Source organism: Molossus molossus, unplaced genomic scaffold, assembly GCF_014108415.1.
Source record: "Molossus molossus isolate mMolMol1 unplaced genomic scaffold, mMolMol1.p scaffold_m16_p_21, whole genome shotgun sequence".
NCBI classification, from domain to species: Eukaryota; Metazoa; Chordata; class Mammalia; order Chiroptera; family Molossidae; genus Molossus; species Molossus molossus.
Genome location: NW_023425357.1, coordinates 36,993,481 through 37,013,621, shown reverse-complemented (window position 1 = coordinate 37,013,621; position 20,141 = coordinate 36,993,481). Strand labels below are relative to the sequence as shown.

The window sequence follows — 20,141 nt, the reverse complement described above, 5'->3', positions numbered from 1 at the left end:
AACCTGAGAGAGGCAGAGAGCGACAATGGGGTCCCAACCGTCGATTTAGGTGACCCAGTGGCGCGGCCTCGCGAGGCGAGTCAAGATGCTGGGAAGACGCCCAGGGATCGGTAACACTGTTACACAGAGAGGCCGCCAGGGGGCGGCACAGCTCTCACGCCGCCAACTGGGTGAACACCCCCGTGGAGCAGGCAGGCCTCTGCCTCGGGCTCCCTCCACCCAGGATCCTTCTGCCTGGGCTTCTGGCAGGAAACGACGGACAAAGAGCGTGGACCAGTGGTGGAACAGGGAGGGTCCCAGGAATGTTCTTAATTTCACCCCTAGTCAGACAAGTCGCAGGTCTATGTGGGGTTTAATTGCAGGGATGTGCCTCACCCTCCAACAGGTCAACTATTCCATTAAATTCTGAGTCCCCACTCAGAATAATGAATTAAATCTGTCTGTTTTGACTGACAGAAAAAAGATTCCCTATATATGTAATACAAATGAGATTTAAGAACAATATTTAGCCCGGCAGCTGTTGCTCAGTGGTGGAGCATCGACTCATGCACCAAGAGGTCACTGGTTCGATTCCCAGTCAGGGCATATGCTCAGGTTGTAGGCCTGATCCCCAGTGCGGGGCATGCAGGAGGAGGCCAATCCATGTTCTCTCTCATCGATGTTTCTTTCTTTTTTTTTTTTTAACCCTCACCCGAGGATATTTTTTTTACATTTATCTTCAGACAAAGTTGGAGGAAGAGAGAGAGAGAGAAAGAAACATCAATGTGAGAGACACATCGACTGGTTGCCACCCGCACAAGCCCAACTGGGGTCAGGGACAAACCGTAACCAAGGTATGTGCCCTTAGCAGGATCTGAACCTGGGGCTCTTTGGTCCAAAGGCCGACGCTCTAACTGCTGCGCCAAACCGGCCAGGGCTCATTGATGTTTGTATCTCTCCTTTTCCCCTCCTCTCTCTCTCTAACATCAATAAAGAAAAACAAACAAACAATATTTATGGGAGACCATTTTGTCTTAGAATCTAATATTGAAATTTGCTTCTATATATAGGTTAATATATGCACAAAAAAGACTAGAGGAATATACATACTAAATATTAGTTAATAGTAGTTATCTTGGAAAGGCGGTTACCAACTCCTGGTCAATTTATGTATTCTCCTTTTTCTGTAATACAGTTATCCTGGCTGAGGGTAGTACTAGTGAGAGCTGGGCAGAGTGGTAAGACATTAGTGGAGGCACCAGAGCAATAGCTGAGCCTTGAAAAGATGGGGCCTGGATCAGTACAGGGGAGAGAAGAGGGCATCCTAGGTTGGCCAGCGGCCCAGGCAAAGGTCTGGTTTAAGCAGAACGACTATACTGTGGAGGAGGAAATGGAAGACCCTAGAAAGCATGGAGGGGTCAAGGTCCAGTTAGAGCTCTTGGTGCTAAGAGCATGGGGCAGAGGGTGTCTTGGTTTGACACATAACTTCACCTGGGGCAGAAATCCTCCTTTAAGACAAGGTGGTCTCCAGGCTGGCCATAGGCCTGGATGGTATAATTAATTGTTTTCTGAAGAAAAAGCCCTGGTTTAGGGGGAACTAAACAGAACTGCATTTGGGTGGCATCTGAGCCTCCTGGGCCTGCACCAGATCCTACCAGGTTGAGGGCCAACTGCATAGACTGAAATGAGTTGTCTTCCCTTTTACATCGGTCTCTCATTCTCTCAGCTGGGCTCTCTGATAAGTGGGCCTCCCCTCTGGGTGCCAGGAGAAGGACCTTGGCCTCTGGTAACCATTGCCCCTGTCTATTGCTGCCACCTCCTCATGTCTTGGTGTTAAGGACCAAGTCTGACCCAGCTACCTCCAGCTTTGGCTCTCTCAGGAAGAAGGTGGGAGGGGAGAAGAGAGAGGGAGAGAGAGAATATGTTTATTATACAACTTATATACCTTAGTTGACTTGCCATGGAGGTCTTCATTTAAACGACATTAAACAACATAATAATAACTTTGCTGATAGTTTATAGAAATGCAAAAGCATGGCACAGCTGTTTCCTGTATTAGTCTAGGTGACAGGAGAGGGCTTAACATTTAGAGTAAACTTTAAAAATGCTATCAATAGCCCGGCCAGTATGGCTCAGTGGTTGAGCATCAACTTGTGCACCAAGAGGTTGCCGTTTTGATTCCTGGTCAGGGCACATGCCCAGGTTGTGGGCCCAATTCCCAGTGTGGGACATGTAGGAGGTGGCCAATCGATATTCTCTCTCATCGATGTTTCTATCTCCCTCTCCCTTCCTCTCTCTTTCAAATCAATAAAAAATATTTTTAATGTTATCAATATATAAACAGTTTCAGTACATTTAAAAAATGTTATCCAATCAGAAAGAATATATGTACCCCCATGTTTGTAGCAGCACTATTTACAATAGCTAAGATCTGGAAACAGCCCAAGTGTCCATCAGTAGACGAATGGATAAAAATGCTGTGGTACATATACACAATGGAGTACTATGCAGCTGTAAGAAAAAAAGATCTCTTATCTTTTGAGACTACATGGAGGGAACTGGAAAGTATTTTCCTAAGCAAAACAAGCCAAACAGAGAAAGACAAGTATCATATGATCTCACTTATTTGTAGAATATAATGAACATAATAGTCTAAGGAATGGGATAGTCCCAGAGACGTGGAAGTGGGGTACAGACTGACAATCCCCAGAAGAAGGGGTGGTGGGGGAGAGATAAATCACAGAACTTATATGCATGTATGCATGAACAATGGACATGGACAACAAAGCTGGGGATAGGGCAGGGAGGGAGGGGGAGAAGGGAATCAGTGGGGGAAACATCTGTAACAAAAATAAATTAATTAATTTAAAAATAAAATAAAATAAAATAAAAAAATGTTATCCATACATAAACAGTTCCGAATGTCTTGTTTTGGTTGACTAAGTAAATCAAAGTTACACTCCTTTTGACAACAACTAGAAAAGCTTGGCAAAATATAAAAAGGATCTTGATGCCCTGGCCGGTTTTGCTCGGTGGTTAGAGTGTTGGACTGCAGGCCAGAGAGACCCGGGTTCAGTTCCCGCTAAGGGCAAATACCTTGGTGGCAGTTTGTCCCTGGCCCTGGTTGGGGTTGTGTGGGTGGCAACCAGTTGATGTGTCTCTCTTACATCGATGTTTCTCTCTCTTCTTCCCTCTCTCCCTCCAGCTCTGTCTGAAGATGAATGCAAATTATCCTCAAGTAAGGATTTAAAAAAAAAAAAAGGATCTTGATGGCATCAAGAAGTTAACAAGATATTGAAGAATTACTTGTTGAGGATCCAAGGAGGTAGAAACTCAGAGATAGGCCGAGCCTTTGGGTTGTTTCTTCCACTAGGGGCATTGTGGGGCTAAGGAGACAGGTTAGCATCCAGGATCCACCAAGGTTAGGAGAACCATGATGGGCATTTAGTTTTGAGTTAGAACACAAAAGAAAAGTGAATCAGGCCTGCAGCAATGCTGGTTATTAAGCAGTTGTTTCTCAACTCCAGGTCCTGCCTTCTTTTCTCTGCTCTGTGAGGCTGGGGCTTTTGGGAAACTTAAAGGCAGGAGGAGAAAATTGCTGCTCCAGCAGTGGCAGTTGGTTGCAGTCTCCAACTACTGGCTGTCACAAAGCAGCCTTGCTAGGCCCATTTAGAACACCTGCACTGGTTGGGTACTCATCTGCATCAGCCTCATTTCAGAAGTCTGAGCCTCAGCAACACAGGGCCCTCAGCCAAGCTTCTATCTTCTAGTAACCCTCACGTCTTCCCACTTCTTCCTAAATGGACCCTGAGTTGGATCAGCTCAGCTTGGAAGGATCTTAAATGGCATTAAGGTGATTCAGAGTCCTATTCAACTAATCCAAAAGGTGTGAAGAAAGAAGCAAACAGCCCTGGTCGGTTTGGCTCAGCGGTTAGAGCGTAGGCCCGCAGACCAGAGAGACCCGGGTTTGGTTCATGCTAAGGGGATGCACCTCGGTTGTGGTTTGTCCCCAGTCAATGTGTTTCTCTCTCTCTTCTCTCTCTCTCTCTCTCTCTTTCTCTCTCTCTCCCTTCCTCCCTCCCTCCCTCTCCCTCTCTCTCTCCCTCCCTTCCTTCTTCCTTCCCTTCCTTCCACTCTATCTAAAAAATCAATGGAAAAATATTCTCGGGTGAGGATCAACAAGCAAACAAAAGAAAGAGGCCTCATAGGTCCTGGCTGGGTGGTTTTGTTGGTTGGAGAGCTGTCCTGTACACCAAAAGGTTTCGAGTTTGATTCCTGGTTATGGCTCATTCCTAGGTTTTGGGTTTGATTGCTGGTCAGGACATGTATTGGAAGCAACCAATCAATGTTTCTCTCTCACATCAATGTTTGTTTTTTCTCTCTCTCCCTTCCTCTCTCTAAAAATCAATAAAAACATATCCTCAGCCCAGCTGGTGTGGCTCAGTGGTTGAGCATTGACCCATGCACCAAGAGGTCACCGGTTTGATTCCCAGTCAGGGCACATGCCCAGGTTATGGCCCAGATCCCCAGTTGGGGGGACATGTGGGTGGAGGCCGATCAATGTTCTCTCTCTCTCATCGATGTTTCTATCTCTCTCTCCCTTTCCCTTCCTCTCTCCTTAAAATCAATTTAAAAAATTATTTTTAAAAAAAGAAGAAAAAAACTATTAAAAGTATATTTTTTGTAGTAGATATAATATTAAGACACCAGAAGGCATAGTTTGTGGCAAAGTTGGGGTGGTCTCTTCTATAAAAATAAAATGTTATGTATGATAAAAATTGAGGAAGTGGTATTGATATAGCAAAAAATATTTGTGATAATTGAGGCAGAAATGGAGGGTAGACACCAGGGGAATGCAGAAGGGTCCCTCAAAGGCCTCTGGGCTCCAAAGGCTCTCCTAGTCTGCTTGAGGGTGAGCCTTTTGAAGAGATCCTTCCCTAGCTCAGCCTGGGGACTGGCCAGCCTGCGGAGGTGAGTCAAGTGTCACCCGTATTCTTGATGAGTTTCACCTCCTCATCCAGTAAGTGGTACTCCAGGAAGTCACAGAGATGAGGGTTTACGCAGGTAGAACCCAGGGCCTGAAGATCCAAAAGGGCCTGGTTCAGGTTCTTCTCCATGACCATGGCAGCTTCCATGACGTTCTGAGTTTTACACCATTCATCTTAGAAAGGTATCCTGGAAATGAATGCAGCCATTAGTTGGTTTTGCATCTTTAAGAGACTTTGGGCGCCCTCCAGTTTTTCCTCAGCCAACTTGAGGAAGAAGTGGCTCATGCCCCACAGAGCCACATCACTGTGGTGGAAACAGAAGCCCAGAGAGAGGTAGATGTAGGAGGCCTGCAGATGCAGAGTGCCCAGGCTGTTGACGGCAGCCTCCATCTTGGTGGAATAATTCTGACAAATTTGGGATCTCACAGTTAAATAAGGAGTTAAAGTCCCCAAATGGTGTTTGCTGCCTTGGCTGATGTGGCTCAACTGGTTGGAGTGTCGTACCCTGTACTGAAAGGTGGCAGGTTTGATACCTAGTAGGGGCACATATGGAAGGCAACTGATCAGTGTTTCTCATTCTTTCTCTCTCTCCCCCATCCCCTCCCCGTCCTCTAAAATAAATTTTTTAAAATTTTAAATGGTGTTTGTGCCCCACTGGTGTGGCTCAGTGGACTGAGCATCGTCCCATGGCCTGAGAGGTCCTGGTTCAATTCCTGATCAAGCACATGCCCAGGTTTCAGGCTCCATCTCCAGTAGGGGGCTTGCAGGAGGCAGCCATTCAATGTTTCTCTGACATTGATATTTCTATCTCTCTCTCTCAAAACTCAATTAAACACACGTTTAAACAAACAAATAAATAAAAAATAAAAACAGTGTTTGCTGATCTCAGAGGCTGAGGATGTCTGAGGTGGTTCCAAAGGTAGTGACTGAAAAAGAGGTTGGAGAGTGGTTGGAGAGTGGAAGAAGGGGCCATTCCTGGGTATGTTCTGTCCAAACACTGTTGAAGCAAGAGACAGATCTGGAGGACTACCATGGACACTGCCCATTATTTCTACTGAAAATTCAGTTGTATTGTTGTTCTTCAAGTTTATGTGGTTTTTAAAAATATGACTCCTTTTAAGGTAATCTTTTGTCTTTGACTCCTTAGAGTTTGACTTTGAAATCTACAGTTTGGGGTTATTATGAATAGTACTGTTATAAATATTTCATATGCCTTTGGGGAAATATATGCATGCATTACTCTTGTATATATACCTGGAGTGAAATTGCTCAACCATTGGGATATGCATAGACTATTAGCATTAATTATTATTTTTATTAGCCATTATCTATTGTTTATTAACTGTGATCATTAACTCTTAATGTATTAACTCTTAATTTTGGCTATTAGTGCAGTTGCTAGTACTGTTAATGGGTTGGGGGTAAGATGGGGTGGTTGTCTTTAAGTAGCCTGTACCTCTCAGAGAGGAAGTCCCTGGGGGTCCAGGGAAGGGTGGGCCCATATCCCGGGAAGTCCAGCCATTGGAGGCCCATGGCCCATTATATGGCTTGACATTCTAGGCTCTGACCAAATAGGAACAAAGGTCATTTGTGTCCAGGCAGGATCCCTACTTGGGAATGTGAATTAGAATTCTCTGAAAGACCTCCAGGATGGGGATTGAGGTGAGCTACCTAGAGGGAATTCAGAGTAGGGCCCACCCTTATGCAGCCAGAGCCACCCACTGTTTACTTCCAGTGCTGAGCCCGATTACCTGGGTTTCCTCAGGCCACTACCAACAAATCTTCCTTGAGTAATTGGTGGCTGAACTTCAGGGTCCCCTACCAACCACCAGCACTGGGAGCCTGCGCCATCAGACCCACCACAGAGAAGGACACTCATGCCAGATTCAAGTCTAAAACATTTATTTTCAAGAAATATTTGTGCCTGCACAAAGGGGGAACTTTGTGGGGTGTCCACAGCCACCAGAGTGACATCCAACAGGATGAACTGGGTCACCAGAGCCACAGAACGATGACTGGGAAGGCAGCAATAATCACGAGGCTTGGGGACATGTGGGGGGATGATTTTGAGAATGACTTCTTAGGTGACAACTTGGGCTTCCAATGCACAGGAGTCTCAGTTAGTTTCTGTTCTGGAGCCAGATATTGTTTCTGATGCAGCCTCGGGAGGATGGAGCGGCAAGAGCTCCCCAGCTGCTCATCTGGGAACTCATCCTCTAAGGGCCTTTGTCCCTTGCTTTCTTCCCGTACCTGGAGGCAAACAATTGGTGGTCAGCAGTTCCCACAGCTTCCCCCAACATGCCTGCTCAGACTCCTGAACTACCCTTTTGCCCAGCCCAGCATACCTGTTCCACCTGTCTGAAGACCCGCAATAGGTTTCCTCGAAGGACACCCTGGAGCTCTTCTTCATTCCAGCCCCGACTCAGCAACTCCTCTATCAGTACCGGGTATGTGGACACGTCTTCCAGCCCCTGAGGGAATCTGTATGGCCGTCAGGCAACCAGCTGTTGGGCCCCAGACCTGTTCCCTGGTCCTGACTCAGAACCACAGCCCTATGTGTCCAGGGTCTACTGAATCCCGGCTCTGGTCAGATATGGGAAATGGAGATTGGGAAGGAGTAAATGATTCACTCCTGCTCTTCATCTTTCAAAAAACAAAATCACCTTGAATATTCATCAAACTCATTTGAATTGTATTAAGATCTATGCCTTTCGCCCTGGCCAGTTTGGCTCAGCGGTTAGAGCGTCGGCCTGCGGTCCGGAGAGACCCGGGTTCGGTTCCCGCTAAGGGCGCGTACTTCGGTTGCAGTTTGTCCCCGGCCCTGGTCGGTCGTGCGGGTAGCAGCCACTCGATGTGTCCCTTCACATCGATGTTTCTCTCTCTCTCTCCCTCCCACTCTATCTGTACAAAAAATGGAAAAATATCCTCGGGTGAGGATAAAAAAAAAAAAAAAAAAAAAGATCTATGCCTTTCACTGAATGCAAATTTTTTCTCTATATATAAAGAGAAGAAAAGCTTTTTTAAAAAAAAATCATTCATTCGAAGACTTTATTTTTTATCCTCACCCAAGGACATTTTTGCATTTATCTTCAGAGAGAGTAGGAGGGAGAGAGGGAGGAAGAGAGAGAGAGAGAAACATTAATGTGAGAGAGACACATCGAGTGGTTGCCAGGGACAAACTGCACCCAAGGTACGAGCCCTTAGTGGGAACCAACCCGGGACTCTCTAGTCCACGGGCTGTTGCTCTAACTGCTGAACCGAACTGGCCAGGGCAAGAAAAAAAGATTTTTTAAAAAGCTATTTTTTTCTTTATTGATTTTAGAGAGGGAGGAAGGGAGATGGAGAGAGATAGAAACATCGATGAGAAAGAACATCGATTAGCCGCCTCCTACATGCCCCCCACTGGGAATTTGGCCCACAACCTGGGCATGTGCCCTGACTGGGAATCGAACCGGTGACCTCTTGGTGCATGGGTTGATGCTAAACCACTGAGCCAGACTGGCCGGGCAAAAAGAAAAGCTTTTTATGAACTGGGTTGAACCCTAGCTGGTTTGGCTCAGCAGTTAGAGTCTTGGCCCACAGACCGGTGAGTTGCAGGTTTGATTCCAGTCAAGGGCACATACCTCGGTTGTGGTTTGTCCCTGGTCCTTGTCGGGGTCGTGCAGGAGGCAACCAGTCAAGGTGTCTCTTTCATGTCGATGTTTCTCTCTCTCTCTCCTTTCTTCCCTCCTACTCTTTCTGAAGATAAAATGAAAAAATATCCTCGGGTGAGGATTAAAAAAAAAAAAGGAACTGGGTTGAACTTCTGCATGCACAGACCCAACTGCAAGCAGAAAAGATGGTCAGCCTGTACCAGACCTTGCTAAAAGTGTGCTCAGAGACAGTGGGTCTGCTGGCACTGAGGGTGAGTACACATGCTGGGCAGATGAGCTCTGTCTGGGTGGCTCAGACAAATATGATGACCTAGATTGGGGCCAATGGGCCACAGACACACAGGAAAGTTCAGGAAACTGACCCTGGGAGAGGAGATGGCAGGTGGGTCAGTAGACCTGAGGCTGTGGTAAAGGCCTAAAGGCCATGAGGACCCTGCTGTGGTTGGCATGGAGACTATCAAGGCACCACTGCTACACAGATAGGCCCTGAGAAGCCACAGGAAAGCACTCACCGGTTGGCTCCATCATAATCTCCACCAATACCAATGAACTTGGATCCAATGACTGCCCTGATGTGGTCGAAATGATCTGGGGGATGGAAAGTCACCAATGTGGGGCTTCCAGGGCATGGGTTGTAGATGGGGACTGGACTCTGCTGATTCCCCTTCTTGCAGCCTATAGGCCATGCAGGCCCATTACTTCATGGCTTGGCACCCAGTGTGCCAACTTGAGAGCTCTAAGCTTTGACTTGACATGACCCCAGCTGTATCTAGACTGAACTTCAGATTTGGAGTAGATCTCAGGGCCACCAGTTTGGGCCATTTCACATCAGGATTCACCCTGCCAAGAAAACATGGGTGCTTCTTTCCATGTGTGTGAAGGATGAGAGGGGGACAAAGAGTACAACTGACAAAGACTGCAGAGACCTAAGGGGCTGCTCCTACAGAGGCACCCAGGCTTTATGTCTGACTTCCTCCCTTATACCCATCAGTATTACACTGTCCACTCTGGCTCCAGTTCTACATGGCACCAAGGTTTGTATACTGTCCATTTTGGGATATTGGGGGATAATGCCTATTGCCAATGGGTGGGTCAAATGTGTTGGCTGTTCTGAGGTTCCCCAGTAAAGGTTCAGGTCCAAATCAGAGCTGCTCAGAGAGCTTGGGTGGGGGTGAGGGCAGGGGCGGGGCTGGGGAGTGGTTGGGCTTACCTGCCACAGTGGACACACTGGCTAACAGGTTGCACTGCAGCACCCCCACGGACAAGGACACCATCACGATGCCACCATTCTTCTTCTGCATGAGTGGACAAATGGATACTCAGCTTGGTCCCCCTCAGCACAACCACCTGCCTGTTCACCTACTGGGCCCCTATGAGGAGGTGTTCAGCCCTGGCTTTCAGGTCAGAGGAGACTTCATCTCTCTGGTTTGTGTGAATGGAGGAGTCTCAGCCCTGGTTTGAGTGATGTCTTGGCCTTGGGTTTGAAGATTTAGAGGTATATTTACCACCTACAAGCCTATGTTGGGTTCAAGAGTTCAGGGCTGTGGAATGTGAGTTTGTGGGGCAGATGTTCAGCCTAGGGTATGAGGAAGTTGGGGAAGCTGGGGCTCAGGTTCAGGTTCAAATTTCTTGCTTTAGGTTTAAGGGTCAGTGGTCTCTCACCAGAAGCTGCAGGATATCATCAGGAACATTCCGTGCATTCTTGCAAACCCCCCGGGCAGCTGAGTGGGAGAAGATCACAGGTGCCTGTGACACTTCCAGGGCCCGTCGTGCCACAGCGTCTGAGACATGGGACAAGTCTACCATCATGCCCAGGCGGTTCATTTCCACCACCACCTTCTGCAGGGAAAGATTGAAAGGAGGTATCAGGGGTGCACATATATGTGGATTTATATATGGGGAACAGGTAGGGTGTGTGTATATGCATGTAGGGCAGGGTATGGAACCAGGGTTCTCACCTCACCAAAGCTGGTCAGCCCGCTGACATGGTTGTAGAAGGGGTGGATACTCTTAGCTGAGCTCTCTGCCCTGCAGGATGGCCAGGAGGTAGTCTGACTGGTGGTCATAATTGGGCCACAAGAGCCGAGAGGTCCTACTGAGCCCTCTATCCCCATACCCCCTGGAGCAAGAGCAGGAACCCAAGTTGGACTGTGCCTGGCCATAGGAAGATCCTGCTGGGGGTCCAATCTTGTTCTGTGAATCCAGCTCCCCTCCCTACTCCAGGGTCAGTGCCAGATCCCAGAGGTAAAGTGTGGTCTGGGTCCCAGTGGGATCTCAGGCAGATCACTGCCTCAGTGGGCCCATACCATCTGCACTGTGCTCACCAGGGTGTATTGCAGGTGTGGGTGAGTGTCAAGTAGCGCACACCCAGCATATAGAAGGTACGTAAGACGGAGAGGCTACTGTCCAGTGAGTGACCGCCCTCCACACCAATGAGGCAAGCCAACTTCCGGGTACTGTTCAGAGCTGGGGGCAGGTAAGGTCAGGTGATCACTTTCAGGACCTGGGGTAGCTCAATCAAGTCCCTAAGACCATCCCACCAACCTGCCTACCATTTTTTTTTTTTTTTTATCCTCACCCGAGGACAGAGAGACAAAGAGAGGGAGAGAGAGAGAGAGAAACATGGGAGAGAAACATGGACGTGAAAGGGACACATCGACCAGCTGCCACCCGCACGGCCAAACAGTACCAGGGACAAACTGCAACCGAGGTACATGCCCTTAGCGGGAACCAAACCCGGGTCTCTCTGGACCGCAGGTTGACGCTCTAACCGCTGAGCCAAACCAGCCAGGGCCCAACCTGCCTACCTTTAACGGAGGTCACAAGCTCCAGCTCAGAATAGGAGGCACACATTCGGTGGATGAGGTCAATTTGCTCCAGAGTGAGGCGCAGGGCATCCCGTTCCTGGGTCTGGCATGGGACGTAGGCTGACCAGAACTAGGGGAAGGCCAGGGATTGGCTTGGGTAGGGGCTGCTTTGGAGCTCCTCCTTTATAGACTCCACAGCCCACACAGCACCCAGTGGGCCCAGAGATCACATGTAATGAACTGCTTATTCCGTGGTACCTGGATGTCCACCAAACTGGCTAACCATGGCCCCTGCATCCCCCCCCCAGCATCCATGTCATAGCACTTTTGGGGTCACTATGGTAACTGTTTTTCCATATGACTAACTTATTGTCATCTCAAGGGCCCCATATTCCCCCACATTCCCCAGCAGCCACTGGCACCTTCTGTGTCCCTGTGGTACCTGTGCACCCACAAGACCGTCTCTAAGCCTGTCCAGGCTGGTCTGGCCATGGCTGAAATTGTGCAAGTTAACATCCTGTAGTCGGTTCCGGTAAAACTGCCTCAGGACCAAGGGCATGTCGTTGTGGCTGGAAGGAAGTCAAGGTAGAGTCAGGTCAGGGACAAATGGGTGTGGACTCTTTTAGGCCTGGGCAAGCTTAGGCGCTCCCCACCCCACACTGTCACAGGGACTATACCAGGACCCTCTGAGACCTGGGCTAAGGCATTCCCAACAGGGAGGGGGTGACAGAGGAGGGGAAAGGGCTTCCAAGAATGATGGAAAAGGACATCCAGGGGTGGTGTGAGGGAACCCCCTGACTAGCCCTGCATGTTCAGGGCCACCTCCCCAATCCAGAGATGAGCTCACTTCCCCAGTCCAGGGGTCAGTTCAACCCCCATTGTCCCCCCAACCCCCACCGCATCTACGTACCCATCCACTAGTGGGAAGTCCCGCATCAGGGCCTGAGCAAGCTCCCGCAGATTTGGGGTGCTGAGGGTACCCTCCGAGGTCGGGGCACCAGCGGTGCCAGGCACAGTAGAGTCGCTAGGAACTCCTGGTCTAGACGGGGCGCTGGGAGTGCCGGGTGTGGGAAGGACACTGGGGGTGCCGAGCGCTGTCGGGGTGCTGGGGGCGCCTGGCGTAGTCTGGGCGCAGGTTACCGGCTGTAGCAGCAACAGCAGGAGCAGCAGAGGCTGCCAGCCGAGCATGCGGGGACACTCAAGGCCCGTGGGCTGCATGCTAAGCACGTCCAGGCAGGCGGGCAGGAGCTGGTCTCGAAAACCTGAGAGAAGCAGGAGAGGGGCAGAGGGCAATGATGAGGTTCCAACCGTCGGCTCAGGCGACCCTGCAGCACGGCCTCGCGAGAGGGGGATGAAGTCACAGGACCTTGCGACGGGTGAGAAGAGAATTGCGACACCGTGCAGCACTGCCACCAGGGGGCGGCACCGCCCTCCCACTTCCAGCCCCGAGGCTCCCGCCCCCCCCCCCCCCCAAGGCTGGGCTTCCCTCAACCAACTTCGTGTGTGGTGTGCGCCCTCTAGTCTCCCATGGCAGGCTCCCCGCCCGGCCCCTCTCCCCACACCCACTTCTCCAATGGGTCCCACCCAGGTTTCTCTCCCCTTGACCAGATCCTTGCTCTCAAGCCTGGAGTGCTTCTGCTAGAGAGTGGCTCTCAGCCCTGTGACCTCTCCCAACCACGCCATGTCCCACCTGCCTGCCAACTGTTCTGGACAGCCCTAGGACCACATGCAGGTATCTTTGTGGTCACAGTGTTCTAGGTTCCTGGTTTTTCTGTGCTGGGCCATGTGGGTTGAGTGTGAAGGAGGAAATAGTCTCTGGAAATAAGAGGTTAACTTTATGGACTCTGGATTCAGGTAGTAGCCCTCTGCCCCTAACCTTCTATTTTCCCTACCTTACTTCCCAGCCTGCCTGTCCAGTCCCAGGTACACCATCCAGGAATTGGGAAGTGTCAGGAGATCCCCCTCTCCCATGTTCCCCAGTCAGCCTCAGGAAAGAGCTCTCTCAGGATCTGCTACACATCCCCAGTGTCTGAATAGAGGGACTTTGGGGATGTGAACCTGGCAACCATCTGGAGAGGGTCAGAGACCATTTACTCAACAGAGCAGAAATGCAGATAGTAGGCTATTTGAGTGGAAGAAAATGAGTCATTTCCAGGGCAGCAGAGCCCCCAATCCCAGCAATTTTCTCCCAGAGAGCTGGCTGACCTGCTGGCCAGGATCCCTCCTACCTCAGTGTGGAAGCCCCCGTCTTGTTGAGGTCTGAAGTATAGAGTCCTAAGGAAACGCCTGGTACTTGGTTATTGTGGCTATCCTGTGGCTCCTCTGGCTCTAACTCTCCCAGAAACCTTGCCGGCTAAGTTCTTGTCTTTGCTTGGCAGGCCCCACCCCATTCCCAGCCTCAGGCCCTCACCCTAACTCTCTCCTCCAAGAACCCCCACCCACACACCCACACCCTCACACCCACACACACATGGGGAATGTGCCTTATCACAGAAGCTGAGAGGCTTCTGGGTCTGTGCCCAAACTCCTCCATCCTCAATCTCTCAAGTTTCTACTCTGATCTTTGGCACCCCTGGAATTGCTCCATCTTTGTAACTTTTGCCAGGTAATAGTAGTGACAAGTGCAGGGATAGTGACTTGAGTGTGAGGACTGGAGACCCTAGAAACTTCCCCCAAAATGAAGTGAGCAAAACTCTTCCAGTGGGACTAGAGGCCCTGGGCTATCCAGGAGGGGAAGAGTTCCTAGCTTGGGTATATTTGAGGGATTGTGAACTTGATGTTATCCAGCATCTGTTGGCCAGGAGGAAGAGCAAACCAAAGGCACTGACTCCCTGTCTACTGAAGCTTGGGGGTTCTCTAGGCAGCCCCCCTGCAGAATGTTGAGTCCCCCAGGGCTCTGCCCTACTCGGCTTGTGCACCCAAATTCAGACCTGGCTCCCTTCCTTCCCCTCACTCCTTACTGCTGGTCAGCAACCCCACAACCACTCTTGCAGATGAGTGGGGAGAAATTCTTGGATCTACTGTTCTCCAAGCCACAAATGTGAGTTTGGGGAGTAAACATCACGTCTGTTTCACTCTTGATAGCCCCACCAGGAAGCAGTTATAAAGAAAAGGGAAGAGAAGGGCAGGAAGTCCAGACAAATAGATAGCAGCTGTTGATAGAGGAATGAGAAGGGAGAATTCAGCTCTTTGAGGGTTTTTAGTTTTTCTTCAGGGACCAAATGTCTAACATCCCAGGACTTGGGGGAAACTCTAGTCCAACAGAGATAGGCTGTGTTGAGCCAGAGAAGGTGGGCACCATCTCTGTAGATTAGCCAAGCAGCAAATTTTCTGTAACATTCAACTTCAGTCTTTAGGCTGGCTTTGCTGGCCTTGGCCTTGAGGTGACCATACACCCAGCTACACACAGATACACCAGACCCTTATACACTTAGGGGCATGTGAGTACTCACATCCAAGTGGCACGCAGATTTCAGCCAACAGGGTTGCCTGTCTTTCTCTGAATTTCACCGAGGCCATCTCTGTGCCCTGCTGCATGCAGGGGGAAATAGACACACACTAGTCTAGCCTTATCCTTTAGGAGCTTCCAGTGTCAGTAGACAGACTTGGACACAGGGACAATTTGGGGACAGAGGCTATGACAAAGGTTATTCAGATGCTGGAATTGGGTAGAAGTGGCAGGGAAGCCCAGGACCTGGCTGCAGAGCTGACCTGAATGTCATCCGTGATGCCTCCTTCCCTCTGCTTACCCCTCCTTTTTTAGGACCTCTCCTAATCCTGCTGGTTCACGCTCCAAAATCTCCCAGGAGTGTCTCCTCCCTGTTCCCACTGAGGGCCACCTTCAGCTCTCACCTCTTCCTGGTCTCCCCACCTCCAGTCCACTCGCCACAGAGCAGCCATACCTATCCCTTTCGATGTCATCCTCCTGTGTAAAGTTCTATGGTTTCTCATTGCTCTTAGGATATATAAAATTCCTTTATTTGGTTCTCAAGCCCTGGGCAGTCTGTTCCCATTGATTTCTCCAGTCTCAGCAAATAGCACAAACCCTCTCACCCTCTAAAGTCTGGCCACACCAGCTATGCTGCCAGTTGCCACAGGGCCTTGGCATGTGCTGTCCTCTCACAGTCTCCAACTGGTGGGGTTGTTAAGGCAGGGCCAACATAGAAAATCTTGCCACCAGAAAAAAGTATGTGAGTAAGAAGCTTCTCTTCTAATTCTTCACCTATGCAATGTTTACAGAAATCAACATCTGAAGAGGAGGCAGTGGTAGAAACAGGCTTCTCCTGAGACCAAGCTGACTCTGGTGGTGAAGCCAGCCCACTAATCTCCATTGTACTGTAAGAATATGCAGGGAAGAAAGAAGTCAAACTAAGTGATAGTCACACAAGCTACCTCACACGTTCAGAATGCAGGGTGGGGTGGAGGTAGGGGGCTTCCTCAGTATCCAGTGTTGCTTAGGTGATGGTCTTCCACATGCAGGGTTCCTTAATCCTGGAGACTCATGCTGCCCCTATTTTTTTCTGGGTATTGCTCTGGTTCGGCTCCCATGATGACTAACATAGTTAAAGTCTCAAGAAATAGTCTCTTCAGCCAGAAGACAGCCTGGAAGCCACAGACATACATCCTCCAATCACAAAGCTGAGGCTACCCTTCCTGAAGTGACAAACAATTTGCACATTTTCCTTCCTCAAAAGGTAGTGATCATTGCTCTTGCTAGAATTGCATAACCACAAGGGCATCTCACTTCCACTCAGCTTTTTCCCTAATCCCCACCTTTCTCTTTAGTACCCTCGCCAGCATCTCTGTTCAACACTCCTAGGGCGGTTTTTTGATGAAGATGAATGATGACTCGGGTCCTCTTGCAGCCAGGCTCTGCCTGATTTCAGGCGGTCGAGGACTAGCATACAACGTCCCCAGAGCAAAGTTGCAAGTGGTGTATGACAGGTTTGACATGTCTGACTGGGCTGCTTCTGGGAACTAGATGTTCTGGTGACTTTGGTGTGAAGCCCACAGGGCTTTGGGCTCTTGTTCTGAGGTTGGTTTTTGTGTTGTTCCTCATCTTTGAGGTAGTGCCATCAACTGGGGGCAGGCTGGAGAGGCCTGAGGTATAGGAGCTTGACCCACAAATGCCCTCTAGGGAGTCCCTGGGATTCAAGCTTTGCTCCCCCTAATTCTAGCATGTATGATAGATAACTGAAGAGTTATCTAGCACCCTTACTGCATACCCCAGCAAAGGGCCAGCACCAGTGAGTGATCAGTAAAGGATAGCTGGGCAAATGAATAGATGTAAGGGATTCAAGTCTTCTCCTGGTGAGAGAGGTAGAAGCTAGAAGTGCAGAAGTCCAAGGAATCTCTGTCTGACTTGGCCAGGAGGGCATCAGCCTCTTGCCACCATGCTTGTTGTTGAATTTTGGGGCTGGAGGTCTTTGTCCTACTCTTCCAGAGGTTGATGTCTCTTGAGTGCTCTTCTGGGGACTGGCTTCTCTGCCTCTACTTATTTATTTATTTATTTATTTATTTATTTATTTATTTATTTATTTATATTGTTGACAGTATTACAGATATCTCCCCACCCCCCACCCTTTACCTGCTTCCTCCCAGCCCCTGCCCCACCTCAGGCCTCACCACACTATTGTCTGTGTCCATTAGTTATGCGCATATATATATATATGTTCTTTGGTTAATATCTTCTGTCTCCTCCCACCCTCCCCTCTGAGATATGTCAGTCTGTTCCATGTCTCCATGCCTCTGGACCTATTTTGTTCATCAGTTTATTTTGTTCATTAGATTCCACTTATTGTCTTTCTCTAACTGGCTTATTTCACTCAGCATAATATTCTCCAGGTCCACCTATGCCATCATAAAGGATCAGAGAGCCTTCTTTTTTATAACTGCATAGTACTGCATTGTGGAAATGTACCACAACTTTTTTTTTTTTTTTTAATCCTCATCCAAGGACATTTTTCCATTTTTTGTACAGACAGAGTGGGAGGGAGAGAGAGGGAGAGACAGAGAGGGAAACATCGATGTGAAAGGGACACATCGAATGGCTGCCACCCGCATGACCAACCAGGACCGGGGACAAACTGCAACCGAGGTACATGCCCTTGGTGGGAACCAAACCCAGGTCTCTCCGGACCGCAGGCGGACGCTCTAACTGCTGAGCCAAACCGGCCAGGGCTACCACAACTTTTTAAACCACTCATCTACTGATGGGCACGTGAGCTGTTTCCAGATCTTAGCTATTGTAAATAACACTGCTACGAACATAGGGATGCATATATTCTTTCTGATTGGTGTTTCAGGCTTCTTAGAGTATATTCCTAGAAGTGTGATTGCTGGGTCAAACAGTAGTTCCATTTCTTTTTTAATCCTCTCCTGAGGACATTTTTCCATTTTTTGTTCAGATAGAGTGGGAGGGAGAGAGAGGAAGAGAGAGAGAGAGAGAAACATCGACGTGAAAGTGACACATCGAGTGGCTGCCACCTGCATGACCAACCAGGGTTGGGGACAAACTGCAACCAAGGTATGCGCCCTTAGCGGGAACCGAACCGGGGTCTCTCTGGACCGCAGGCTGATGCTCTAACCACTGAGCAAAACTGGTCAGGGCTCCATTTTTAATTTTCTGAGTAAATGCCATACTGTTTCCCATAGTGGCGGCACCAATCTTTATTCCCACCAGCAGTATACTAGCATTTCCTTTTCTCCACATCACTAGCACTTGCTGTTTGTTGATGTATTGATGGTAGCCATTCTATTCTCTGCCTCTACCTTTGTTTTGTTTTTTTCGTATGTGCCCCTAGCAGGAACCAAACCTGGGACTCCCTGGTCCGCAGGCCAACACTCCAACTGCTGAACTAAAATGGCCTGGGCTCTCCCTTTACCTTTGCTGTGGTGGTCAAAGGAGCATCCTCATAGACCCAGTAGCCACTGGCCAGGCAGTGTGTCTCCTCATGCCAGCCCACCTGGGTTTCTCCACACTTTCAGCAGGGTACATGGTAGTGACCAGGTGTAGGAGGAAAGGTGGGAGCCAGTGCTGCTGGAAGAAAAATCATGATCAATCACCTGTGATGTATACTGTCCCTCTCTCATGTCTCTATCAGGTTCTTGCTGAAGGCTTCTAATCTGCTTGGCATCCAAAACACAGTCTTAAGCCATCACTTCTATGAGTCCCCTAGAGAAGGGGTGTTGCTGAAATAGCAATTCTGTGGGGCTTAGGGCAGCAGCAGGAGAATATAAAATCTTCCCTATTCCCAGAGAAAACAGAACCCGAAAAACATTGCTGTCAAGATCCTCTCCATCCCACAACAGAGAAAAGATTTCTTATAGCTTGTCACTTCCAAGGCTTTAAGGAAATGCCTTCCAAATTTTGTTAAACAATCTAGTATAAATCATTGAAGAACCTCTCTCACATTGGCAACTTCACTTTTACTAAAAGGCTGACCAGTGAAGCAGTAAAGGATCTGAATGGAAGTATCTTGTAGCCCAAAGGGGAAGGTTACATTGATAAGATGAGAATCTTTCTGAATACTTGCCCAAGAGTGACATTGCACTTGTCCTCAGCAGTGAGCAGGAACATTATGGGTCTCTGAGGGGTCCCCAGGTCACTGGTGTTATGTATAGCTAGGGTAGTTCTCAGGTGTGATGGACAAGCCCAAAAAGATCATGTGGCAGCCAGGTGAGGTTGTGTCAGCCAGGTGAGGTTGTGTGTTCACCAATCCTCCTGTACAGATGCCCAGCCTAGACCTACCTGCTGTGCTGCACTCCGAGGGGACACAGGATAAGTTACACTGAAAATACAAGAGTCAGTCAATCATCTCTTTCTCTCAGGCAACCAAACACATTGGTGTCTGGTAGAAAACTGGTAGGGAAGGTTCCCCTGGAACACCACATTTTCGAAGTTACTCTACCATGGAAACTGAGATCATCACTATCCAGTGTGCCCTGCCTGTGCCCTTATGCTAGGCCTTCCCCATCCATGCCCTAGTCAAGTATACACTCCCCCTGGAGCATACCTGTGAACTGGCACAGCCCTAGAGACCACAAGAAGGCAAGAGAAACCCCATTCTGAGATTAGTGTGAGAAGCAAGATTAACCTAAGACAGCTAGGTTTATGGCACTGACCCTAAGTATGCAACAGTTGGAGAGGCAGAGATCTGTGTGGACTGGGGAATCAAGGAAGGCTCCTTGGTGGTGAGCCTGAAGGACAAGTGAGATGTGGACCCTTGGAGAGGAGAGGGAAGACAATACACTTGAGAAGAGTAAAAACAAAGACAAGCTCTTTTTGATCTCATCCTGCCTCAAATTTCAAGTCATAGAACCCTCACGTTTTTAGAAGTGAGGACTCAAAAACCAAGAGCTTAAGGAGCCTACCCAAGGTTATACAGGTAGTGGAGAGGTGTTCTGCTTAATGGTAGGCCTTCATGTTGGGGTCCTAGATATATAGCTAGAATGTAAGGACAAGCTCATCACATTTTAGTGACACTGGAAGTGACAGTGTTCAAGGTACTCCAAGGCAAAGTGAGGGTCCTGAATGACTTCATAGAGTGGGAATGATGGGCCCATTTATTTATTTACTTTATATTTTTAGTCCTCACCAGAGGATATTTTTCCATTTATCTTCAGATAGAGTGGGAGGGAAGGAGAGAGAGAGAGAAACATCAGTGTGAGAGAAGCACATTGACAGGTTGCCTCCCATACGACCCTGACCAGGG

General features: G+C 48.9%; 1 protein-coding gene and 1 pseudogene across 1 annotated transcript; both read right to left on the bottom strand.

The window, feature by feature from the left end:
- Window positions 1-4,181: 4,181 nt before the first annotated feature.
- On the bottom strand, window positions 4,182-6,500 carry LOC118639584 (annotated as a pseudogene).
- Window positions 6,501-6,853: 353 nt separating this feature from the next.
- Window positions 6,854-13,842, bottom strand: LOC118638249 (dipeptidase 2-like). The gene is made up of 11 exons (XM_036273919.1): window positions 13,656-13,842; window positions 12,338-12,689; window positions 11,870-11,996; window positions 11,428-11,557; window positions 10,945-11,086; window positions 10,579-10,648; window positions 10,283-10,459; window positions 9,831-9,915; window positions 9,133-9,208; window positions 7,313-7,448; window positions 6,854-7,217 (listed from the first exon to the last, which is right to left on the bottom strand). The coding sequence occupies exons 2-11, from the start codon at window positions 12,643-12,645 to the stop codon at window positions 6,960-6,962; spliced, it is 1,509 nt and encodes a 502-aa protein (XP_036129812.1). The 5' UTR covers window positions 12,646-12,689; window positions 13,656-13,842; the 3' UTR covers window positions 6,854-6,959.
- Between the last annotated feature and the right edge of the window lie 6,299 nt (window positions 13,843-20,141).